This window comes from Hemibagrus wyckioides, linkage group LG17 (genome assembly GCF_019097595.1).
Source record: "Hemibagrus wyckioides isolate EC202008001 linkage group LG17, SWU_Hwy_1.0, whole genome shotgun sequence".
NCBI lineage: Eukaryota > Metazoa > Chordata > Actinopteri > Siluriformes > Bagridae > Hemibagrus > Hemibagrus wyckioides.
Window position 1 is genome coordinate 12,271,664 of NC_080726.1, and position 27,314 is coordinate 12,298,977.

Consider the following 27,314-nt stretch of genomic DNA (forward strand, 5'->3'; position numbering starts at 1 on the left):
TAAAAAGTAAATTGCCAGTTTGTGCCATTGTATGTTAATAGCATTTATTTATTAATTGATGCATAATAATAATAATAATAATGATAATAATAATAATAATAATAATAATTATTATTATTATTATTATTATTATTATTATTATTATTATTATTATTTTATAATTTTATATAATAATAATAATAATAATAATAATAATAATAATAATAATAATAATTATTATTATTATTATTATTATTATTATTATTATTATTATTATCATTATTAGCCGCCGGATAGGTTTTATCTGCCGCATTTGCCCCTCTAGCCGGACACGCCCCTCCGTTAAACCGATCGAACGTAACAGAAGGGGAGCCTTCTCGTAAAGTCGTCTCGCGATATTACTCGAGATTCTCGCACTGCTAGCTGAGGGGTCAGTATTTAATGTCAGCTAACGCATTCAAGCTTGTTTGAGAACCAGTGTCGGAATGTTTACCTAACTGGTTTCGAGTGTTTGTACCAGTGTAGCGCTTGTACGGGGTAAATAAACGTTCAGTTTAACGTGAGAGAGACTGGGAAGAGTACGTTTCGGTGCACAATTGTGTTTTTGTGCAGCATGTGGTCAAATACAGACCTCGACGCTAACGCCAACGGTCTACTGACCACTGGAGATGCCACTTTAGACAAACTGGTTAATCAGTGGATCAGCTGGGATCAGGTGAGTGTTTATTTTCATTAGACCAGTTTTGTATTCCAGCTGTTATGGATATGGGTATTGGATCAGACTTAGTGGAGATACTGTTATCTACATGTATATGCTGTGTCATAGTTTAACCTCCCTTTAAAGCAAAACTTAAAGATTTATATTTATTGACATATTACAATTTATGGAGTTCACACCACATAATTAGTATAGATGTAAGTAAATTTCTTAAGTTTCAGAGCGCTAACAACAAATCAGCAAAATAAGAAATATAATGTAGATGTACAAAGACTGATTTATGCATAAACTCTTATCTGGAACATGCAGTCTGCAGTATTTTTATGTATAGTACAGGGATGCACATTATTTAAATACATTTGCATCATACTCGGTTCACATAGAGCTCTAAATGGCAGTCCTACCAATTTAGAATATGACAGCACTCACTTTCTGTTGACGTTGTTTCTCATCAGTGGTCAGTATTTTTATATGGCTAGAAGCTGTTGGATCATTGCAGCTCTGTGTATGAATTCCAAAGGCTTTCCTTATGCTTCATTCAAGTAAAATACTGTAAATTCATCTGACCACTAAACTCTAAAGGTCTGCTGCTAAATGTCCACTTCTAAAGTGGAAAATTAAATTTCAGATGAAAGAAAATAGGCTATTTTGTATGCAGTTGAGCCAGACATTTAAATTAGTCTGCAGTCTGAATTCTACTGCTGGGGAGTACATCTGCAGCAGCACATGCAGGATTCAGTGCTTTGCAAGGGCACACTGAGTGCTAGGTCTAGGTTATCAAGCATTACACACTGCAATTACAAACTAGCAATTGCATAAAGGTTTCTTGAGAAACAGCATTTCACCAGTCATCAGTCACATACTCATTTTGAAGTTAATGAAGTGACCCATCGGCATCTGAGTCTACTGGATCTTTCTTGACACAATTCATTTTAGTCCAGACATAAGGGGTGTCTGAATCTGCCTCTTTGTGTAGATGATATTGTGTATCCATTAAAATGTATCTCATTAAATAAATGCCCAGAGCAGTTACACAGCCTGTTTGAAAGGTCACGTTTACATTTTTAAACCAGGTAAAAAACAAACATATTTTAGTGTTTCTTCACTTGCCACCATGTTTCTATATGTGAGGATTAATTGTGGATTTTCTTAAACTTACTGGAGACATGGATTAGCTGTGATTATAGACAAGATGTCTTAATGATCTGTCTAGCACAGATATTCTAATATTCTGTTTATTCTATGGTGAATATAAAAAGCTTTAGGGAAATGTTGGTCTTAAAAAGTTCAACAGGCATTAAATGTTTTATTACTGATATTAATTACGTGTTCAGAGATGCTAAATTAAACTGGGAATTAACTCATGCATCATATGACTAAAAAGGCATTTCCAACTATTGTTGACCTGAAAGGGAAATGTACATTGTCTACTCTAAGTAAGCACATTATGTTTTTCTGTACCCACCAGGATGAATAGATAAAATGCATTTATTTATTATTATTTATTAAATTAACACAGTGTTTGCATCTTGTCCCCATGTTACAAGCCTTGTGTGCTACACCCTATAGATGTGTGAAGGTCAATGCAAATTTGTTTTGAACTGTGTAAGTAACCATGATGCCACGCAGACCTATGGTGAGACATGCAATGCAGCTGTTTAAAATGTGGAAGCAGCTGCAGAATTTCTTTTGTCTTCTATGGGGTTCTGAGTGACGTGAGCTTTAAAAGGAGTGCTTTGTGTAAGACACAGGAGTATAGTACATTTGGTTGTGCTAATTGGCCTAAAATTAAATTGGAATGTGAAATGTTAGAATATATGAATCTGATTACAGCTGGTACTGTGCAAGTAATAACATACCTTAGCAATGTCTAACAGTCAAACTCATAGAGTGATTAAAGATTAAACAGCAATGGGAAATGAGAATGATTTCTAGCTCTATCCAGTTCTGATCTCTCTCATGTTTCTTTTGATTCTCTCTCTCTCTCTCTCTCTCTCTCTCTCTCTCTCTCTCTCTCTCTCTCTCTCACTCTCTTTCTCTCTCTCTCTCTCTCTCTCTCTCTCTCTCTCTCTCTCTCTCTCTCTCACTCTCACTCTCCCCCTCTCCCTGGGTTGTTGTTTAGCCTGTATTATATTTTTAGATGGCTTCTGCTTTGCTGTGACATTTTTATTGTACAGTCTGCACAGTCTAAGCATTACTGGCCTTCTGCAAAAAGCAGACACAGTTCAGGAAGCCTTTTAATAAACAAAAGTATCCCATTGTATCTGAAAAATGTAAACAGTTATCAAATGAAAAAAAGGAAATAGGTTCAGTGATGACACAACACTACTCTGATATATGTGTGTATTTTTGTGATGCTAGAATGTAGCAACACTTGCACAGATTAAAAGTCTGGTCCAGGAAACCCGTATAGAGGAACTCCGGAGAAGGCTGTGCTCACGGATGACTTTTGGAACAGCTGGACTAAGAGCAGCTATGGGAGCTGGATTTTCTCGTGTCAATGATCTCACTGTCATCCAGTCATCACAGGTTTGACTTTAATTATATATATTTACATTCCAGAATGTATAGTTTTCTTTCACAATTTCCATATCTACATAGTTTCACCTAGAATTGTTGGTATCTGTAACTTAATATTGACAAAAAAGCTTTATAAAATTAGTTATTTGCAGCTTCTATTTTTAGGGACATGAGTCACTGCAGAGTTTATGAACTGATCTTCATTTTATATTTTTTATTTTGAAACCTCCCTGTGCTGTGTTCTTTATTTTCTGATTCTTGGGGGAGTTACTTTTTGTTTATTCAGTTTGATTTGTACTGTTGAATTTTCAGTTTTAAGTGTTCACATTTTGTGTTCTCTAAATCAGTACTGAATGTCATTAACCACCTGTGCAATTTCATTATAGGGGATGTATGTATACTTGGCTAAATGTTTTCCTGATCTGAGGACCAGAGGTTTGGTGGTTGGTTACGACACACGAGCACAAGAATGCAGTGGCTGCACCAGTGAACGGTAGACAACTATGCAAACATTCATAATCTTTTCACTTGCACAACATTTAAGGTTTTACATGTAGAAATGTTTTTTTTTATTGATTTATTTACTGATAAATTAGTAGATTGTTCTTTGCTGTATTCTGAAGTTCACAGAAATTAAGTCAGACGTTTACAGACAATATATGAAAACAAAATTATATTAATCCATTAGGCAATTAGTTTCTTATATGCTAATTGAAAGTGAAGGTGTATTTTAAGGCCTATTTTCACATTTGGTGCCTTTAAATTTCTAAAAATCAGACAGGTTTTAGAGCTTTGCATTGCACTCAGTCAGTTGTTGACTCTCTGTCATCTGCTATCTTGATATTAGATCTGAGTGCAGTTTGATGCAATCGATAATGAGATTCTCTTTAAAAAGCTTGAGTGTGTAGTTGGTGAAAAAAGGCCTGACACTGCAGTGGTTTGCTTCTGTAAGCATTGGGTCCTTTTTCTCATCACCTGCATCCATTTCTTATGGTGTTCTACAGGGATTCATTCCATGTCCTCTTTTTATGCTTCCTTTACATTCCATTTTTTAAAAAAATATATAACATTGTCATTGTTATGCTGATGCAGTTAAATGAAATTAAAAATGAGCTTCTCTTGTTAAGCTCTCATGTATCCAACAACATTGCATAGTCAGCAGTAACAACTTGCATAGTCATTCATAAAATCTTGGTGTTTGTCCAATTTGACAAGTAAATCAATGTTGATGTAAAGAGTAGCTTCTTCCAAATTGGATCTACTGCAAAGTTAAAACACTTAATTTCAAGAAAAAGCTTGAAATTGTGATCCATGCACATTTTTTCTCTGTTGAATTACTGTAATTCCCAGTATGTCCGCCTGCTTCAGTCCACTGTGTCTTGGTTGCAGATGGCTCACAATGCAGCAGCCACACTTGTAATGGGAACAGAGGAAAGGGATCATATTTCTCATATTCTTGTCTCATTAAATTGGCTCCAGATTAAATTTAGAGCTGATTTTAAGATTCTTCTGCACAAAATGCCTCCTGACTGTATCCATGATATTCAGCCTTATACAGCCCCAAATATTATTGAACCAAGTTAAACAATTTAAAGTCATTGCTACCAAATACTAACCAAAAAAGCTGAAATAAATAATTCTCTCTACTATTATTTCTATTATCAAATTTTTAAAATACAGTAGTGATCCTAACTGACCAAAGATGGGGGATGATTTCTACAATTAAATGTCAGGAATTGTGAAAAACTGAGTTTAAATGTATTTGGCTAAGGTATATGTAAACTTCTGACTTCAGCTGTATGTTTATGATGTCTTTTTAAATATTTCTTTTATAGTCTACTTAATTTGGGCTTCATTTACAAATGCATTTTTATACCTGCCAGTAACATCTTATCCTTAATTCAGTGAGAAAATTTGTTATAGCCACCAAAGCAGGTGGCAAAACTTATTCATGTAGTTTCTGATTATTACCAAAATGTGCCCTTTGTCATCTTTATGCACTACCTCTGTCTGTACAGAATAATTTAATTAATGGTCTCTACAGAAAAAAAATTCAGCTATTCAGGAAAGTCAGCTAGTACTAATCAAATGAATTTAACTAATTTTTAAGCTGGTTTAAAATGAACCTGTAAACAATCGGGACTGAAGATGGTACTATTAGCATTTGTTTTGATCCCCAATTGGTGTTGAAGTGTTGAAAAGCATGAATTCAACTGTTCTTTTTACATGCACACCAAAACATTCGATAACATTACACCGAAATTAAATGTGATGACTCGGCAGTATGCAGTTAAAACATCCAAGAAACAAAAGTTCCATGGATGTAATGTGGAGATCATGCAACATTGATGGTTTTGATTTAATATTCGGTATTGCAAAATCCACAATTTACAACACTGTATTAGTAATCATTTGGTCTGCTTTGGTGTCCTTATGTTACTACCTTTTTGGTTGCAGGCTTGCAAGTTTGACTGCAGCAGTCATGCTTAGTAAGGATGTTCCAGTTTATCTGTTTTCAACATATGTGCCTACCCCATTTGTGGTAAGATACTGTGTTAATAAGAACTTGCTTTGAATTTGAACCTAATGTGCATAGTTTACTCATTTTGTTTCACTTGATATATACATGATGATAATAGTGTTACGTTTGCAGCCATATGCAGTAAAAAAGTTGGGAGCTGCTGCAGGTGTAATGATTACTGCCTCTCACAACAGAAAAGAGGATAATGGATACAAGGTAAGCAGTGCTATGGGAAATCAATGACCACAATTTTCTACATTTTAAATATAAACTCCAGTATTTTAGACACTTGATTAAAACATATTCATGTTTTATAAGTACATACCATTTGATTTAAGTATATGCAAAAGGTAAAGGGTTTTGTTTTTCTTGTTTTTTTTTTTCTTTATAGGTGTACTGGGAGAACGGTGCACAGATTTCTTCACCTCATGATAAGGAGATACTACATTGTATAGAACAAAATGCAGAGCCCTGGGCTGAGTCTTGGGATCAAGACCTGGCTAAGAGAAGCTCATTAAGGACTGATCCACTGAAAGATATTTGCTGCTGGTACATGGAGGAGCTCAGTACTCTCTGCTTCCACAGGTACTGTCTAACACCACTGCTGGAAAAAGTTTATACAGCATGTCAATTAGAGTTGTACATCTTTTGTTCTAGAGAGCTCAACACACAGTCTCCCTTGAGGTTTGTGCATTCATCCTTTCATGGAGTTGGACATGCCTATGTCCAGGAGGCATTTCAGCAATTTGGCTTTCGACCTCCTATCCCTGTACCAGAGCAGATGAACCCAGATCCAGACTTTTCTACTGTCAGCTGCCCTAACCCTGAAGAGGGAGAGTCAGTTTTGGTGAGAACATGGAACCAAGTTAAGATAAACATGAAGGCTGTGAGGTCTGATTATAACCAAAAACAGTTTTGTTTCATTGGACAAAACTGTGTACAGAAGCATGAATTTCACCATACAGTTTCAATCTGTAAAAGGCTCCATTACAGACATTACATTTCAGGATGCAAAACCTGTATAGAATAGAGAAAATCAAGTTATGTAGTGGTCCATAAAAAGTCAGATCCCCATTATTGAGTAAATCATTCACCAACAGCACAGTAAGCTAAGAATCAGTCAGTGCAGCTAAAAGCATTACACCAAACTGTATCACAGATCCGCTAGCTCTCACAATATTGACTGCACCCTTAAAATCACATGCCTGAAACCCCAGAAGTGTTTGTTCTAATTGCATCCTGATCATTCCAGTAAAATAATGCTAAATAACTAGTCCTATCCCCAAATTTAGTATTTATGGCACATGCTACAGTGCCGGGTTGAAATAATTCGCTTCCTTATTTGCTCTTTGCAGGAGCTGTCTCTTCGCCTGGCTGAGAGAGAAGGAGTCAGGATTGTGCTGGCCACAGACCCTGATGCTGATCGCCTGGCTGTTGCAGAGCAGTGTGACAAGTCAGTCATTCTTGGTTTTAAGCATGCATAGTTACTTGATATGTCTACTAATATTTATGTAAAGATAGCACTTTCTTTGGTACATTAGAGAAAAAAAGGCATGAACATTCCATTAGTAAGATTTGATTCATAGCAAAAAAAAGAACTTTATTAGAATAATAAGGCTCAATATGACCTTTAATCCATCCTTGGCAAACCATGTTTTAAAGAACCCAGCTTTGTGGACAAGGTCATTGTCATGATGGAACGGGTTGGAAACTTATCTTCCTCTTCCCAAATAAGTATTAAGGATTGTAAAGACCCATGGCTAATGTGTCATTATTGAGTTGATAAACTAATATTTACAAATAGTGATATTTATGTGAGCAGATGTGGCTGGAAATTTTTTACTGGAAATGAGTTGGCTGCATTGCTGGGCTGGTGGATGCTACTAAACTGGAAGGAGTCTCACCCAGATCCAGCTGAGATTGAGAGTGTGTATATGCTGGCTACAGCAGTCTCCTCTAGAATCCTCAAGACCATGTCGGAGAAGGAGGGCTTCCATTTTGAGGTTAGTTAAAACAGCAAAGGAGGGCAATCGTCAGTGGGAGTGGGAAACCCTTCTGGTTGTCTTATACCAGTGTCTGATGGGTAACATCCACAGCTGAGGAATCTTAGCTGTTTGTATGCATATATGACACCTTGTGCTTTTCTGTGTTGGTGTCAGGCAAACACTCAAATTATTTACAGTAATATAACTGCAATTATAGGTATACAGTCATTTCCATCAGTCCAGTTTCAATATGCTTGGTAAAGTTTAAAGAAGGTAAAAAGCTACATATAAGTAATCAAAACTTGAATAGAATAGCATTTATCCAAAGAACATTATAAAACATAAAATACATATTATAGATTTGATTCATCTTTGTTACATTCTTGTACTCTTGTCAATTGAAAGGCTGCCTGTGTCCTGTTCCATTTGTCCTGTTTGACGTTTCACGATCTCAGGAAACACTACCTGGCTTCAAATGGATTGGAAATAGAATCCACGAGTTAGCTAAAACAGGAAAGGAGGTCATTTTTTCCTTTGAGGAGTCCATTGGTAAGTAGACATGCATATTTGTAATTAAATACTCATTTAATAAGCCTGAAGTATACAATATTTCATTTGATCATGTAATTTCTTTATTATTAATTTGTTAATGTCAAAAGCATATCGGGTCGCCAGCAAACATGTCTCTGCTTTCGCAGTTTTTTTGTTCAGTCTTTAAATAACACCATGTTCAAATTTTAGAAGTATACACATTTACGTATTAGGTGCGGTGGCATCATAAACTATTTTTGATGCCCCTCAACCATGCTGCTCCAAGTGGCTATGGTGTGCTTTTGGTGATGTGCTATTTTTGCAACAAACAGCTTTTTGGTTTTGGAATTGGTATTTGGTAATAAAATTATTATTATGAAAACTTTTAGAACTGGTCTCATCAGATGCTAATACAATTTGCCACATAGTTTGGGATGATAAAGCTGAACCAGCATTAAATTACTAATGTGCTTCTTCACCTTAGCATTCATTAGTTAAAAAAAAAAAGCGGATTAGACTATAATTACTTTTCTGCTAGTAATTTTTTTTTTTCCACATCAACTTTATTTTACAGGCTTTGTTGATGTAGCTTTCTGGCAAAAATGAACTATAAAACATTTAATATAAGAATTGCTCGGTGAAGAATTACTAGTTCAATGCTGGCATCTAGTGGTGCAATGGGGGAAAAGCTGAAATAAATGCAATGTCTTTTATCTCTTGTGGAAATTATGTATTATGTGTTTGATAGATACCCTATTTTATTTTTTGTCCTCACCTCTATCTCCTCATAATTGTCCTTTTAAACCAACCAAGCAGTATTTGTAGTTCGGTAAATTTGTTGTTACTTAGCTGTGCTTGTGTTTGACACCAGGCTTTCTGTGCGGGAGAATGGTCCCTGACAAGGATGGAGTTAGTGCTGCTGTAGTTGTTGCTGAGATGGCAGTGTATTTGCATACCAAACATGTAACACTTAAACAGCAACTTCAAAACATCTATGAAACGTGAGTCTTGCTTTATCAGCATTCTCCTATCAAACCTGATTCTTGCATAAACAAACAATATATGCCAGTGCATGACTTCAAATTGAATTATTAATTCTCTTAGCCCTCTTAGCCCAAAATTGTTGATACATAGATAATATTTTAAGCTACTATTCATTTTTATTTACATACAATATTTTATTTATGCTGTTATTTGTACCATGACCACTTCTTTCACTGTTTTTGCTGCAGTTACGGCTACCACATTTCAAGAACTTCTTATGTTATCTGCAATGATCCCCCGACAGTCAAGAGAATATTTTATCGTTTACGCAACTTTGACGGCGAGGGTGTTTACCCGAAGAAGTGTGGTGGATACAACATCGCACACATCAGAGATGTGACTACAGGTTATGACAGCAGCCAACCTGACAAAAAATGTGTATGTATCAACTAAAATGATCTTACAAGATGCAACTACTAATCCAGTCTGCTTAGATGAAATTATCCAGCATGTACATAAGGGTGAGAGGCAGTCGCTACAAATCAAAACAAAAATTAATTGGAAATGGGTCTGTGTCATGATGACTCCGCCACTTCCACACAAGCTTACTGTGAATGTCATATGCTATGGCTTTTACATATCACGATCCAGTTAAACATTTTGCAGTGAAATGTTAGACACTTTTTGCAACTTTTGTACAGTTCTAGTACAGTTTTATACCAAGGTGCATTGTGGGCTTTATTTGGTCATCCATCTGTATGCCACTCTATTTCATACATTAAAATAATATACCAGGTATTTATCTTTTATTCAAATTCTGTTTGTGGCACTTTAAATACCTCTATATGCAATAATTCTTTTTGCCAAAAGCCTAGTTTTTCCATTGTTCAACGCATTATTCAAGTATTCGGTACAGTCTTTTAGAAAATATATGTAACTGCAAAACACAATTTACTAAAAGTTCAAGTTAAAAAATGGTGCAAACTTGATAACAGACTTGTAGGGTCTGCTAGCTCCAAGGTTCCCAACTCCAATTCTAGAAGTGCCATGCCCTGCACAGTTTTTACAAATTTTTCCATACTCAGTTATGTAAATAAATATTCAGTGGAACAGTTTATTATCAAGCGCTTCTGCATTTTGAATATATGTATGTGGGGAGTAGGAAAAGCGTCAAATTGACCAGAGTATTGTGTTTCCCGTACTGGAGATGAGAACTCCTGACACCAAAAGACAATTTCTCTTCATGTGGTGATTTTTAAGGGGAAAAACTCATACTAAGTAATATTAAGTAATCTGTGTTGGTATGATGTCTTTGCTCAGGTCCTACCAGTATCCAAAAGCAGCCAAATGGTGACATTCACATTTCAGAATGGTATTGTTGCCACCCTTAGGACTAGTGGCACAGAGCCCAAAATCAAGTACTATACAGAGTTCTGTGCACCACCTGGAAAAAGGTATGTTTGTGTATGTGTGTGTGTGTGTGTGTGTGTGTGTGTGTAAAATGTATTTTTTGTTTTTTGGTAAAAGTAACCAATCTTTTTTCTTATCCTTACAGAGATATCTCAAGTCTTGAAGAAGAGTTAGCAAATGTGACCTCTGCTCTGCTGGAGGAGTATCTGGAGCCTGAGAAGAACAATCTGATCCTCAGAGCAATATAGCTCTGCAGTTCAAAGAGCAATTGTGGAGGTGTCTTTGCGGGTTAGTTTCATCTTAATATTATTTCAGTGTCTGGAATGTTATCTCTTACTATAAAATGATTTCCAGGTTTATTTATTTTATTGTTGCAAATGTCTTAGTTTTGAAACATTACAGGCTACAGGCATACATATTTCTGCCATTATGATTTATGTATCTTGTCAGTTATAGTGTCATTATGTTGAAATGTGTCTTTGTTCAATAAACCACAAGGCTTTATCCCTTCCATAATATTTTGGTTAATTATAAGATACAAACAAAGCAATTGTCCTGATATGAAATGTCATTTTCTGTCTTATGATGTGATGTACCTGTGGTTGTAATAATGACCTAGGTGATTTGTCATTCACAACTTAGTGTTCCACTGAAATTAAAAGCTGATTCATTCTGCCATAACTGGCCAGCGTGCTACTGCGACAATATAATATGACACTACGCTGCTTTGCTGCTTTATAGACTGAGCCCATTTTTCAGTGGAAACATCTAGGATTAACTAGTAAATTTTAATTCAGTGATGGTTGAATTAACATATTTTTTATCCCATACTAAATACATGAAAAGTGTAGATTTTGGTTGCAAACATTATCCAATGTAGTATACTGTAAACTGCGTGCACCAAGGATTTGGGATAGTCAGTTCCAGAATGTGATGGAATGCAGGGTTAAATAAATGAACAGATTTTACTTCACTGTCCCAAATTCCTAAGTATACATTTTGGTGTTATTAATAATTCTTGGACAGGTACAATTTTGTAGAAGACTGGGTATGTAGATTAGGTATAAATTCCTACACAATTCAGAAAAGGGATGACCCCAAAATGTGTTTACTGCTGTTAAAGAACAAATGTGAAATTGATTCCTTATCAGCACTCGGGTGATTATTTGAAATGGCACTGTAATGGAACATGTTGGTTGAGCTTGATGTTTGCATACAAGAAATTAATAAGGCAGGAAGATTGTTGCTGCTTTCAGTGTCTTGAATTTTTTATGTAGTATTCAGCTTGCACTACAGATATCTATTTTTTTTAAGCCACAAATAAATATGGCCAAGAAATGTTGATAGACTGAATATTTATTTTGTGTATTCTTCACATTATACATATGGGCAGAAAGAATGTAATGTTGGCATTGTAAAGTGTTTTAAGCAAATCAAGAAAGAATATTTTCTTTATAGTACTATTCATGAGTACAAATTGAATTATTTATTTGTGGTGATACTCCAGATATATTTAATATATTGCATTTGTTTCATTTACCAGTTCAAGTGAACTGTATTGAATTAAAGAAAATCTCCAAATCAAACTGTAGTCAAAGAGTAGGTTTTTTTTTTAAAAGTATATTACAGAACCTGCGGAAATGTATTTTGACTCTGTTTTACTAAAACTTTAAATAAAACTTTAAATATTACAAAATATGTACATCTAAAATTCAATGTTATTTCACAGACAGACAGACAGACAGACAGACAGACAGACAGACAGACAGAAAAACAAACTGACTTTCTGTTTTTTTCTGTCAGAGGTATTAGAAATATTAACTGTGTTGCAAGCATTTACGTCTGTGTCTGTAGATTTTCAATAATGCATGTCGTATTTGGGTTATTTTCATTCCATATATTATGGGGTTCAGTAGGGGTGGACCAACAAGAAACTCCATACCCAAGATATTGCGCAGGGCTTGATGTCCCTGACCACTGCAGTAGCGAGCACACATTACATCAAACAGCTGAAATGCAGTGAAGATAAGCAGGGTTATTAAGTGGGGCAGGCATGTCTGCATGAATTTACCCCACTGTGTCTTTGAATGCAAAGATGCTCTGATAATGTGAAAATATGAAAATATTATAACAGCAGCTTGTGAAAGATGAGAAACTATTAGAACATACAAATACACATTGTTTAAAGTGACATCTGTGCAAGAAAGCTTTACAACATCCCAGTTGAAACAATAAATCTTGTCAATATTATTTCCACACATGGGTAGGCGTGCTGTTAGTGCAATCCCAACTGATGTCTCTAGTAAAGAGAAGAGCCAAGTGAAAACAAGCAATTTCATCACCTTCTGTTGTGTCATAATGCAATGATATTCCAGAGGCAAGCAAATAGCTATGTATCGATCATATGCCATAATTGTTAGACATGTAAATTCACAAAAAGAATAAGAATAAATTATATACATTTGTAACATGCAGCCGCTATATGAAATAATGTGAGAATCTGAAAAAAGATCAGCAAGGATCTTAGGATAGAAAGCAGAAGCACCACATATTCCATTTACATACAAGTTGCATATGAGAAGATACATAGGCTCATGAAGTGTTTTATCAAGAATGACTGTAATAATTAGTGTTATATTTGCAAACAGAGTTACTAGATAGATAAGCAGACCAAAGGAAAAGTAAATATGTTTGTTTGTTCTTGTATCATTCATCCCATGCAGGATGAAAATGAACCCTCCAGAGGTATTTTCCATTACTCCTCAGAACATTGTGGTGAAAAATCAGATACCAAGCTATCTCCAAAACAAACTTTAAAGAAACATTGATAAAAAAAAATAAAATAAAATCAAAAGCAAAATAATCTGAATGGCTTAGAACTGCTACAAAAGTTCTCTATATGCTTTAACAGGTCCACAAAGTCCAATGCCTAGTCTCATACACACACACACACACACACACACACACAAATACATATGTATATATTTTCTGAAGTGTGCCATGTGATCACACATTATGAATTAATGAAGTTCCCAGAAGGAACAACTGAAAAGTACTCCAGCTGGATTTAAGCCTGACATTTGTGAATTTACAAGGTTACAGACAACCACTGATGCCCTAAATATGCACAGACACTCTGAATTAATGATGAAAATGATAATACTGATGATGTATATGATGTGTATCATATGTGTTACAGTAATTGCAGAATGAAGCCATTCAATGGCACTAGTAGCTTCTCTATCACATACTCTATCACTAACCTGACCCCTATACAGACGATGCAGATAAGAGACCCTTTCTTAGTCTCTGCTCCTTTTATCAGTGATTAACTATACAGTCTTACGTGAATAAACTTTTCCTTTGCCTTACAAAGGTGCGCAGTTTGAACTGTAGAAACTGGTCAACATTCATAAAACATTCATAAAAATTGCATAAAACGTAAAATCCACATCTGGCAATCCCAGTCCCAATGCAGAAATGCAAAGAGCTCTTCTAAGAAACTAAGTGGTTAAGTTTACCTTTTTAGTAAATGAGCAATTGAGGTTGAAAGGTAACAAGTTATCATTAGTTAGCCTTCACACAGCTGGTAGCACAAATAGGTTTTGGTGCATTTAAGACCAGCAGATGAGTGTCCCCTCAACTCCCAAATAATATATATGGCATCTGTGAAAACCCACCAGATGTCATTAACTCAATTCTGGAAAAAATATAAAATGACATAAAATAGCTACAAAATAATGCAGCTGTTCTAATTAGGGTTACTTAGCATTGGCTGACAAAGATAACGTTTGGTAATGGGCAGTGGTGCCTCAAGTGGTTAAGGCTCTGGTTCGTTGACCAGAAGATCAGAGGTTCAAGTTGCCACAGTTGGGCCCTTGAGCAAGGCCCTTAACCCTCTCTGCTCCAGGGGCGCTGTATCATGGCTGACCCTGCGCTCTGACACCAACCTCCAAGGCTGGAGGCTGGGGTCAGAGGGTCATATGCGAAGAAAGAATTTCACTGTGCTGTAATGTGTATGTGACAAATAAAGGCTATTTCGATTTCTAGTTTTACAAATACAGTGGTAAATTGCTTTTAAGTCCACCAGGTGGTGCCATCAACAGAATGAGTGTTTATCTAAAAACGTGACATTTTTTTAAAATTTGTGTGCCATTTGGTGAATAACCTTAAATTGTACTCATGTAAGCATGATAATACTTTTTTTTATTTAGGTCACTTAGGTGGTTTAGCAAAGGGATGTTGGATAACCATATAAGGTACAAGGTAAGGTGTTTGTGCATGTCACCTAGAGAATTTTGAATTTAGAATTTGAATTTAGAATTTCTATTGATTGTAGCTAACCACAAGACAGCTCTTTCATGTTTTAATTTAATGCTGGTTTTATAACAAAGGAAATGTAAAATTATTAGGTATTAATGAAGTCAATAGAAGGTGACTATTTTTGTTTCTTTTTGTTTAGCCATTGTGGGTGTGTGGAGCAGAATTCCAGAGTCTAGCCCATGTGTGTCTGGGAGTATCACGTGTACAAAAGGAGTAGAGATATAACAGACAGATCATTTAGAGAGATGAATTGAATTTGTGAATTTTATTTTGAATTTGAATTTTATTTTGCTTGTTTGTTTTGTAGACTGTATATGTACAGGTTTGTTGTTAATTCTCCCAGGTACATAAAAGACAAACTTTCTATGTTTGCTGTTCATCAAAAATATTATAAACAGCTAATAAATTGATGTCCAAAGTCCTCAGATTAGGTTTTTATATTGACAGGCCTTGGCTATTCTAAATAATGCTAGGAAACCAAATCTAGAGAGAAAGATTAATCTATGTTCCTAAACAAGATAATTATGGAATTTCTAAATCTGAGAAAAAAAGAGATGGAAGAATAGTCTGGGAGTAATATAATTTTTCATGGATTAATTCTTTCAGTTGTGAAAGACAATTTATAAGTAGTGACACTTCTTATATTCTATTCTTGTAATCTTCTAATCTTCAGATACTTTTCTTCACACGTTTCTCACAAACTATATAGGTTTCAATTAACACTGTTCAGTAGCAATAGATTAGGATATACTAACAATAGATTTAAGAGATGAAAAAGAAGAGGAATCTCATCAAATAATAGCCAGTTTACATAATGTATGTCTATAACATTTTGACAGACAGAAAACATTCATGCACATAGGTGACTGTGTTCTTGGCAGATGAATGTTTTGATATGGGTCCCTTCTATTCCCAAATAATATATAAGACAATCTATGAAAACCCATCGGATGTCACTGAATTCTGGAACAAAGACAAAAATGACATAAAATAGCTACAAAAAAAGGCTAACTGCCTGCAAAGATAATGTTTGGTAAGGAGCTAGTTTGACAAATACATTAATAAATGTAGTCAGTCTACCTAAAACCTTGTCAGCCAAAAAGCGTATTCTCATGATTCTCTCTTTTTTTTTTATACTGGTGGTCAAAATGTCCACTATACTTCTATGTTATCATGTAAACAAAACAGAAAAGCCTACACACTCTGTAAAGATGACAGATTAAAAATGTTTAAATGAATTAATAAAAGTAGATTAATAATACATTTTGTCAACAAAACAGTTCTGAATAAATTAATCATTGATTAATTTCCTCATCAATGTAAGAGAGTAAAAGAGAAAGAATTTGGTATGTCATACACAAATACAAATGATTTACCTCAGGTGATGAAACTTAATCAACTTGCTCATAATCAAAGAGATAACTTGTTTTGCATTGTAATAAATTTTAGGAAAAGTGAGGAGTTTCACTTTTTAACCCAATTTTAAAACACTACAACTTTACTTCTGAAGAGTTAATTGCAGAAGGGACATATATTTCATTCAGGAACACATGTAGATCTGAGAAATATATATTAGAACTAGGGCTGTCAGTCGATTAAAATATTTAATCGCGATTAATCGCATGATTGTCATGAGTTAACTCGTGATTAATCGCAACTTAATCACACATTTTTTGTCCATTCTAAATGTACCTTAAATTAATACTTTTATAGTTTTTAATACTCTAATCAACACGGGCATGGACAAATATTGAAATGTATGTTGTTTATTATTAGTGAAACCATATTCAACATAGAGCATTAAGACTAGACATGTTTCAAAGGTCATAGATATTTTTCTTGTTCATGTCTATTAAACATATGAAAAAAAGAACATAGAAAACAATGACTTCTTTCTTTGCACTGAGCGATTTACTTACACAAGCCTGTTAACATTTTCAGATCACTTCTTCTAAACATGCAAAGTGTACATTTATTACTAAAACCACCTTAAATATAGAGCATAAGGAACATAGACATGTTTTTCAAATAACTTGTTCATGACAATTAAACACATGAAGAAAAGAACATAACACAGGTTCACATTACATCTCCGCTGAAAACAGTGTTGTTGTCTGCCTTTGGCGAGGGGCAGGAGAGCTCTCTGCATCAGCTGTATGCTTCGCCATCAAGTGATATTTTAAACTCGACGTGCTGCAGTGATAACTTAATTCACATCCACAATAAATGCAGACTTTTGTCTTGTCGACAGAACCATCAGACATCATTTTATATATAAAGAAGATGCTTTTCTTTCTCAATTTCGGCTTGCTCCCATTTCCCATACTACGGGCAAGGCCGAGGGTCAAACAGAAAATGCGCACTGCGTTAATCGTGCGTTAATAAAATTAGTGCCGTTAAAATGAATTTGCGTTAATGCATTAATAACGCGTTAATTTTGACAGCCCTAATTAGAACATATAAAATACATACCATTTGAGGGTTTTCTCTGGCCTCCACAGGTATCACCTATGTTGCAAAGCTTTACATCTATGTCGGTATATTTTTAGAAGTCCTTGTCTTATTTGGGTTAGTTTAAATCCGTATATTATTGGGTTTAGGAGAGGAGGGACAACAAGAAATTCAAGACCCAAGATATTGCGCAGAGCTTGCATGGCCTGGCCTTTGCCATAACGGGCATACATGACATCAAAGAGCAGGGCTATAGTGAAGTTTGTGAGTGCTATCAAATGGGGAAGGCATGTCTGCATGAATTTTGCCCACTGTGTCTTGGACCTTAAAGAAGCTCTGATAATGCAAATATATGACACAATGATGAACACAGCTTGAAATGTATGAGAAAGTATTAGAAAGTACCCATAAACATTGTTCAAAGTCACATCTGTGCAAGACAGCTTAACAACTTCCCAGTTAGAACAGTAAATCTTATCAATGACATTACCACATAACGGGAGCGGGGCAGTTAACAACAGCCCAGCAGTACACTCTAGTATGGAGCAGACCCAAGTAAAAATCAATAATTTTATACATTTTTGAGGTGTCATAATGGAATGATACTCCAAAGGCTTACAAATGGATATGTATCTGTCATACGACATGACTGTTAAACATGTGTATTCACAGAAAATATAAGAACAAATTATGTAAACTTGTGAGAGGCACCCTATATATGAGATAACATGATATTCTGATAAAAGGTCAGCAAGGATCTTTGGATAGAAAGCAGAAGCCCCAAGCATTCCATTAACAAACATATTGCATATAAACATATACATAGGTTCATGAAGTGTTTTGTCAAGTATGACTGTAATAGCTAGTGCCAAATTTATAAAAAGTGTCATAATATAGACAGTTAGACCAAATGCAAAATAAATATATTTGTTTGTCCATGTGTCATTCAATCCATGAAGCACAAACATGAACTCTCCAGAGGAATTTTCCATCACTTCTTTTCTGGATATATGAAGACAAAAACAGACAGCAAGCAATTAAATAGTCCTGTAAGCATAGTTTGCAGAAAAAATCTAAATAAAAATCCTCTGTATGTTTTACAACTGTCTACAAAGTTTAAAGTGATCACAGTGTGGTCACTGTTGTCAATCCTTTAGTAGGAGTCTCTGATTCTCTAGCTTATATATATACAGTTATTTTAAGTGAGGCATTTGCTGTTTACAAATGAGCAAGTACGAAGTCTCCCTGCACACAAGTTTGTCAAGGGTGATTCACTCTGGGACCACTTTTAACAATTGCCTTGGCAACTTTCCAACTTTGCAAGTTACCCTGATGGTGAGTATAATGCAGATCCATAGAGCACATAATTTTAATATTTTTGTATACAATGATTATTACTTTATAGTTACTGTATTTAAATTACCCAGTAGAACCAGCTTATCAAAGCACATGGTTGTTGGTGCCAAATGGGCTGATTAGAGTATTTCAGAAACTGTTAATTTCCTCATATTTCATCATATAATATTCATATAATCTTAGCTGGGTTTAAATTTGGAGTAGATTTGCAATGAATTTATGCATTTAAAATTTTAAAAGTGGCGGCCCCGGGGGAAACGAGCAGGCGTCAGGAACAGGCTGAGAACCCATGCACACCACACACTAGCATCCTGCTCGCCAAAGTCCAGTCGTTGGAGAACAAGCTCGATGACCTCAGGGCCAGGGTAAAGTTCCAGAGAGACATTCGGGACTGCAATCTCCTCTGCTTCACCGAGACATGGCTGAACCCAGCGGTGCCAGACCACGCCATCCAGCCGGCCGAGTTCACCGCATGGACAGAACACTGGAATCGGGGAAGTCAAGGGGAGGTGGCGTGTGTTTAATGGTGAACAGTAGCTGGTGCGACAGCACGAGCATTGTTCCTCTCACACGCTCCTGCACACCCAACCTGGAACTACTGACCATCAAATGTTGTCCTTTTTACCTTCCTCGGGAGTTTACATCCGTCATAATCAGCGCCATTTATATTCCACCTCAGGCGGACACGGACACTGCTTTATGCGAGCTGCATGAAGTTCTCACACAGCATCAGACACTGGGATGCTGTGCTTATTGTGGCAGGGGACCTAACAGCGCCAATCTCAAATGCACAGCGCCGAACTTTTATCAGCACATCACCTGCCCCACCAGGGGTGAAAGGACATTGGACCACTGCTACACAACAGTTAAAGATGGCTACAAGGCACAATCTCACCCCCCGTTTGGGAAATCCGACCACGCCACCATTTTCCTCATGCCAAAATATAAATAAAGGCTCAAGCAGGAAGTTCCGGCTCAGAGGGAGGTTGCACGCTCGATGGACCAATCGGTGGCTGCTCTACAGGACGCTCTGGATGATGCAGACTGGGCTTTGAGATCTTGCATTGCTGCCTACAACGCGGGACTTGTGTTGGGTGACATGGACTCGTACAATGCTGCGTCATACAACTTTCGGAAAGCAGTGAAGGAGGCGAAGCAGCACTACGGGAGGAAACTAGAATCACAGCTCCAACAGAGTGACTCTAGGAGCCTGTGGCAGGGACTAAGGACAATAACGAACTATAAAGCACCAACATCCGGTATGAATCTGGCAGATTCAAGATTCAAGATTCAAGAAGCTTTTATTGTCATTTCAACCACATACAGCTGGCGCAGTACATAGTGAAATGAAACAACGTTTCTCCAGGACCTGGTGCTACATAAACATACAACTACTAGTACAATACAAAACAACAAACAACACCACAGAGCTAGGACAGAAGTTTGTCTTAGCCACGTAAAGTGCACAGTGTGCAGCTAGGTGCAAACAGAGCATAGACAAGACAGTGCAAAAAAGACAATAAATACAATAAAGACAACACAAAAGAACACAGGACACTTAGCGCTGAAAGGAAATAAAAGAACGTGTACTGGAATGTAAGTGAAATAAAATAGATAAAGTGAAATGATGTAGAAAAAAAGTATTGTGCAAAAATATTGTGCAAAAATACACAGCAGCAGTTGAGGTAGTGCAAATAGAATAAACATAAGTATAACTATAGCAGCGGATGACAGGTAGAGGTAGTGCAGTAAGTAATGAACAATATAAATTATGTGTGTGTGTGTGTGCGTCCACACAGTCAAGAGAGAGTGTGTGTATCTGTGTGTGAGAGAGACAGAGAGTTAGTATACAGTTCAGTCCTGAGTGAGAGTGTGTGTGTGTGTGAGAGAGTGTAGAACAGTTCAGTCCTGAGTGAGAGTGTGTGTGAGAGTGTAGAACAGTTCAGTCCCGGGTGTTGAGGAGCCTAATGGCTTGAGGAAAGAAACTGTTACACAGTCTGGTTGTGAGGGCCCGAATGCTCCGGTACCTCTTTCCAGATGGCAGGAGGGTGAAGAGTGTGTGTGAGGGGTGTGTGGGGTCAGCCACAATGCTGATGGCTTTGCGGATGCAGCGTGCAGTGTAAATGTCTGTGATAGAGGGGAGAGAGACTCCGATGATCTTCTCAGCTGTCCTCACTATCCGCTGAAGGGTCTTGCGATCTGAGACGGTGCAGTTCCCATACCAGGCAGTGATGCAGCTGCTCTGGACACTCTCGATGGTCCCTCTGTAGAACACAGACAGGATGGGGGGAGGGAGATGGGCTTTACTCAGCCTCCTCAGGAAGTAGAGGCTCTGCTGGGCTTTCTTGGTGATGGAGCTGGTGTTGAGTGACCAGGTGAAGTTCTCCGCCAGATGGACACCAAGGAATTTGATGCTCTTGACGATCTCCACAGAGGAGCCATCGATGGACAGTGGAGAATGGTCACACTGTGCTCTCCTGAAGTCAACAACCATCTCTTTGGTCTTGTCGACGTTCAGGGAGAGGTTGTTGGCTCTGCACCAGGCTGTTAGATGTTGCACCTCCTCTCTGTATGCTGACTCGTCGTTCTTGCTGATGAGACCCACCACGGTCGTGTCATCAGCGAACTTGACGATGTGGTTGGAGCTGTACATTGCTGCACAGTCGTGAGTCAGCAGAGTGAACAGCAATGGACTGAGCACACAGCCCTGAGGTGCTCCAGTGCTCAGTGTGGTGATGCTGGAGATACTGCTCCCGATCCGGACTGACTGAGGTCTCCCAGTCAGGAAATCCAGGATCCAGTTGCAGAGAGAGGTGTTCAGGCCCAGGAGACTCAGCTTCTTAATCAGCTGCTGAGGGATGATTGTGTTGAATGCTGAACTGAAATCTATGAACAGCATTCGAACGTAGGAGTCTTTGCAGTCCAGGTGTGTGAGGGCCAGATGGAGGGTTGTGGTGATGGCGTCTTCCGTGGAACGGTTAGGACGATACGCAAACTGCAAGGGGTCCAGCAAGGGTGGTAGCTGTGACTTGATGTGCCTCATGACGAGCCTCTCGAAGCATTTCATCACGATTGGTGTGAGTGCAACGGGACGGTAGTCATTGAGGCAGGAAACCGTAGACTTCTTTGGCACAGGGACGATGGTCGTTGTCTTGAGGCACGTAGGGATGATGGAGCTGCTCAGCGAGATGTTGAAGATGTCAGTGAAGACATCTGCTAGCTGCTCCGCACACTCCCTGAGAACTCTGCCAGGAATGTTGTCTGGTCCAGCAGACTTCCGTGGGTTAACTCTGTATAGAGTTCTCTTCACGTCAGCCGTGGTGAGACAAAGCACTGGGTCATTAGGAGGAGGGATGGTCTTCCTCGCAGTTGTGTTGTTCTGTGCCTCAAACCGAGCGTAGAAGTCGTTCAGCGCATCTGGAAGGGAGGCGTCACTGTCACAGGCAGGTGAAGTTGTCCTGTAGTTGGTGATCGCCTGAATGCCCTGCCACATGCGCCGGGAGTCTCTGCTGTTCTGGAAGTGGCCGTGGATTCTCTGGGCATGTGCACACTTCGCCTCTCTGATGGCTCGAGACAGTTTGGCCCTTGCTGTTTTTAAGGCCGCCCTGTCCCCTGATCTGAAGGCAGAGTCTCTCGATTTCAGGAGCGCACGCACTTTCGCAGTCATTCACGGCTTCTGGTTGGAGCGTGTTGTGATGGTCTTGGAGACAGTCACGTCATCGATGCATTTCCCGATGTAGCTGGTCACTGATGCCGTGTATTCCTCCAAGTCAGTAGAGTCGCCGTTGGTTGCAGCCTCCCTAAACATGTCCCAGTCAGTGCACTCAAAACAGTCCTGAAGAGCAGAGATGGCTCCTGCTGGCCAGGTCTTAACCTGTTTCAGAACCGGTTTAGAGCATCTGACGAGTGGTCTGTATGCTGGAATCAACATAACAGAGATGTGGTCTGAGTAGCCGAGGTGGGGGCAGGGCTCCGCACGATACGCGCCGGGAATGTTTGAATAAACAACATCCAGTGTGTTTGCCCCTCTCGTAGCAAAGTCCACATGCTGATGGAATTTAGGGAGCACTGTTCTGAGATTTGCATGATTGAAATCTCCGGCGATGATGAACAGTCCGTCGGGGTGAGCATTCTGCAGCTCGCTAATAGCTCCGTACAGCTCACACAGAGCCTCCTTAGCATTAGCGCTGGGTGGAATGTACACTCCGATAATGAGAGTAGTGGTGAATTCCCGGGGTAAATAAAAAGGTCTGCATCTAACAATTACAAACTCCACTACCGATGAGCAGTAGTTAGACACAAGCACAGAGTCCTTACACCATTCCGTGTTGATGTAAACACACACGCCACCACCGCGAGTCTTACCGCACAGAGCTGCATTCCTGTCGGCACGAAACACGGTTAGTCCGGCTAGCTGAATGGCGGCGTCCGGAACTCTGTCGCTGAGCCACGTCTCCGTGAAAACAAAGACGCAGCAGTCTCTGAACTCACGCCGTGTAGTTTGCTGGAGTTGGATGTAGTCCAGTTTATTATCCAGTGAGCAGACGTTGGACAAGATGATGGAAGGGAGTGCCGGCCGGCTAGGGTTGGTTGTTAGCCTAGCACGGACACCCGCTCTTTTACCGCGCTTCCGCTTCCTCGAACAACGCTTGCGATGTCCTCTCTCCGGCCACCGGCATCAGGCGACGCCGAGGATTGAAGGCCTGGACTTCGCAGCAAGCCGAGTTCACGAAGTTTGCAGAGTAGTTCATCATGCAAGTTAGTAACTGCATGATTTCTGTACCGTAATGAACACCACTGTCTTTGGCGTCCATGCACTTTAAGTTTAGCGCTAAAACAAAAAGAAAGCACCATTTTGGTTCCGGAGTGGCCGCTGCGTGCTACTGCCGCGCCGCCAGATGAGCTGAACACCTCCTATACTCGCTTTGAGGCTGCAGCTAATGATGCTAATGCTAAAGCTAATGCTAGTGTCTGCAGAAAGGAAGAGACTGCCAACACTGGAAACGCATTCATCATCTCCGAGCATGATGTGAGGAGAGCCTTCAGCAGAGTGAACACCAGGAAAGCAGCAGGACCAGATGGAATCCCAGGTCGTGTTCTCAGAGCCTGTGCTGACCAGCTAGCACCCGTGTTCACAGATATATTCAACCTCTCCTTAACCCAGTTGCCGATCCCCATATGCTTTAAAGAGTCCATCATTGTTCCTGTCCCAAAGAAGCCTCATCCTGTTTCCCTCAACGACTACCACCCTGTAGCCCTGACCTCAGTAGTGCTTTGAGCGGTTGGTCAGAGACTTCATCACTTCACTATCAGACACACTGGATCCATGACAGTTCGTCTACTGCCCGAACCACTCAACAGATGATGCCATTTCTCACCTCCTTCACACATCACTCACTCACCTGGACACTAGAAAGGGGAATCATGTTAGAATGCTGTTTGTCGACTACAGTTCAGCATTTAACACTATAATCCCCTCCACACTCACCACCAAGCTGGAGCACCTGGGACTCAGCCCATCACTTTGTCAGTGGATCTCCAATTTCCTAACTGGCAGACCACAGGCAGTAAGGATGGGCAGACATGTCTCAGCCTCACTCACCCTCAGCACTGGAGCCCCCCAGGGTTGTGTTCTGAGCCCACTGCTGTACTCTTTGTACACGTATGACTGCATGGCCACTACCAACTCCACCAACATCATCAAGTTTGCTGACGACACCACTGTGGTTGGATTGATCTCCGACAACAATGAGACGGCCTACCTGGAGGAGATTAAGACTCTGGAGAACTGGTGCCAGAGGAACAACCTCCACCTTAACGTCAGCAAGACTAATGAGCTGATAGTGGACTTCAGCAAAAAGCAGGAGAGGAACTACCAGACCCCTGTGATCAACAAGAGCCCAGTGGAGAAAGTAGACAGCTTCAGATACCTCAGTGTTCACATCACACAAGACCTGTCATGGTCCTGTCACATCAACACTGTGGTGAAGAAGACCCAGCAGCGTCTCTTCCACCTCAAATGCTTGAGAGACTTTAGACTGCCCGCTAAAGTGCTAGGGAACTTTTTCTCCTGCACCATAGACAGCATCCTGACGGGAAACATCACAACCTGGTTCGGGAACAGCACCATGCAGGACAGACGAGCTCTTCAGAGGGTGGTGCGATCAGCTGAGCGCATCATCCATACCAAGCTCCCTGACCTGCACTCAATCTACAACAAGCGGTGCTGGACCAAGACCAGGAAAATCGTGAAGGACCTCAGCCACCCCAACAATGGACTCTTCCGCTCCCTGAAGGCCAACACAGAGAGACTGAGGAGAAGCTTCTTCCCGCAGGCTATACAGTCTCTCAATCAGAACCTCACATAGGACTCAACTGATTGGACTTGCTATGCTTCCTACACACGTGTTGGAAAACACCAAACCATACCCTACATTTGCACATTACAGGACTGTGACACACCATACATGAAACATAAACATATATGGGACATTCTGGTCCCGTTTATACACAAAGAGGACTTGTGCACATCTGCACTTTAAAGATGGACACTACCACTGCTTCTCATCATTTCATAACCTTATTTTAATTCATGACCACCCCGTACTGCTACTGTCTGCACCTTGAACATTATTGTACACTATTCACTTTATATAATTCTGTATAATACAATTGTTACATTTTACATATCTACATTTCTTATATATATTCTATATTTTATACATATTCTGTATACACATATACCCTACCTTACTTTATTTATATTTATATTTTTATTTTATTTGCTATATTCTTTTTTTATTTACCTACTGTGAATTGTAGTTTTTTTATATTTTATATTACGTATTTTATATTTTATATTTTATCCTTGTCTTTTTTCTGTCCTTATTCCTTTTCCTTTTCAAGGGTCAAAACAAACAGTCGTGTAAGCATTTCACTGCATATCATACTGTGTACGATTATGTATGTGACAAATAAAATTTGAATTTGAATTTTGATTTGGTGGGCCGTCAGGGCCAGCAAGGCCTTCTCTGCTGTGCCCGTAGCTTAAAATAAGTGGCAAAGAGATACATTACATTAACCAATCAGATTTCGAGTTGGCGTCACTGGGGCCATCTAGCAGGCATACGATTACGTCAGCAATTTCCCGTCCTTTGATTGGGTAATTGGAGTAGTCAGAGGCAGCGAACTGCACAAACTAAATAAAATATATATGTTTTAACTCACAATGGCTGACAGAGGAGAAGAAATCGATTTGGTCACAAGTATCCTTACAAATGCATTTTCAAGGCGGACTGTAATAAAATTGACAATTCCTTGTGAGGTGTGAAATACTGTAGCCTAATTTCTTTTTTACTTTGCTATTTAACAATTGATTAGTATCTATTGCTGTCGTGTCATAATGATGGTATAGAGGTGGACTAATTCAGGAAGGACACCAATGAAGGCCTAGGTGTGAAATTCACGGCCCGCCACTGACTTACAGGTGGTTACTCAATTCAATTCAATTTATTTGCACAGCACTTTTAACAATGGACATTGTCTCAAAGCAGCTTTACAGTATAGAAGTATTTAGAGTTAAGAATATAAAGTTTAAAGTTGTTACCATTTTAGCCTTATTTTATCCCCAATGAGCAAGCCGATGGTGGCAAGGAAAAACTCCATTCTCAGAAATAATAAATAGTTATCTCAGTAAATAATGTCCTTTCTGCAACAGCAACCAAGAGCTCTTGAGGAACTAGGAGGTCAGTGTAGTTTCTGAGTTCATTATTAACTTAACAGTAATTCCTTCCTGTCGCAAGCTGACAGATGCAATGGTAGTTCAGGGATGGTGTGATAGTCTCCAAGTGGTTCTATCCACAGCAGGTCACAGGCTGTCCACGCAGATCTATCCACAGCAGCAGTGAGCACCACCAAGCAACGAGACTCCAACCAGGAGTAGAGCATATGGATAGATCAGGCAAGTCTTGAAAGAAAAAGTGGTCATTCTGGGAAAAATTGAGACTGTGTCAGAATCCCGAATTGATCGAAGTCAGAGCGGCAGATCATAAATAACCAAAAGACCACTCAGGTACTGTGGTGCAAGATGATTTATTGCTTTATAGTTCAGTAATAGTATATTATAATCAATGTGAAATTTGTCTGGGAGCCAATATAGTGTGGATATGGTAGGAGTGATGTGTTCTAGTTAAGACACTAGCTGCTGCGTTCTGGACTAACTGGGGCTTGTTTATGCTCCTACTGGAACATCCAGACCATAAAGCATTACAATAATCCAGGTAACAAAAGCATGAACTAGTTTTTCTGCATCATGAAATTACATCATATTTCTTATCTTAGCCATATTTCTGAGATCAAAGAAGGCTATCCTAGTGATATTATCTACATAAGCTTCAAATGAAAGACCAGAGTCAATAATCACACCAAGGTCTTTTACTGCTAAACATGATGAAACAGAAAGACTGTCTAGAGCTACTCTTTAATCAGAAAGCTTACTTCTGGCTCCATGTAGTCTTAGTGGGGTGGTGGCTCAAGT

General features: G+C 38.8%; 3 protein-coding genes across 5 annotated transcripts; 1 reads left to right on the forward strand and 2 right to left on the reverse strand.

Annotated features, from left to right (window-relative positions):
• Window positions 1-373: 373 nt before the first annotated feature.
• Window positions 374-12,346, forward strand: pgm2l1 (phosphoglucomutase 2-like 1). Of its 3 annotated transcripts, XM_058414504.1 has the most exons (14): window positions 375-694; window positions 3,059-3,226; window positions 3,604-3,710; window positions 5,675-5,759; window positions 5,871-5,954; window positions 6,130-6,323; window positions 6,396-6,585; window positions 7,094-7,191; window positions 7,561-7,741; window positions 8,179-8,272; window positions 9,126-9,255; window positions 9,487-9,676; window positions 10,559-10,692; window positions 10,794-12,346. In XM_058414504.1, the coding sequence occupies exons 1-14, from the start codon at window positions 593-595 to the stop codon at window positions 10,894-10,896; spliced, it is 1,860 nt and encodes a 619-aa protein (XP_058270487.1). In that variant the 5' UTR covers window positions 375-592; the 3' UTR covers window positions 10,897-12,346. The 3 variants fall into 3 exon arrangements, with proteins under 3 accessions (XP_058270489.1, XP_058270487.1, XP_058270486.1); XM_058414503.1 differs by having other exon boundaries at window positions 6,130-6,585; XM_058414506.1 differs by lacking the exon at window positions 10,559-10,692 and having other exon boundaries at window positions 374-694; window positions 6,130-6,585.
• A 119-nt stretch (window positions 12,347-12,465) lies between these two features.
• Window positions 12,466-13,404, reverse strand: LOC131368399 (olfactory receptor 4S1-like). The gene has a single exon (XM_058414509.1). The coding sequence runs from the start codon at window positions 13,402-13,404 to the stop codon at window positions 12,466-12,468; it is 939 nt and encodes a 312-aa protein (XP_058270492.1).
• Window positions 13,405-17,475: 4,071 nt separating this feature from the next.
• Window positions 17,476-18,414, reverse strand: LOC131368311 (olfactory receptor 4B13-like). Its single transcript, XM_058414329.1, has one exon. The coding sequence runs from the start codon at window positions 18,412-18,414 to the stop codon at window positions 17,476-17,478; it is 939 nt and encodes a 312-aa protein (XP_058270312.1).
• Between the last annotated feature and the right edge of the window lie 8,900 nt (window positions 18,415-27,314).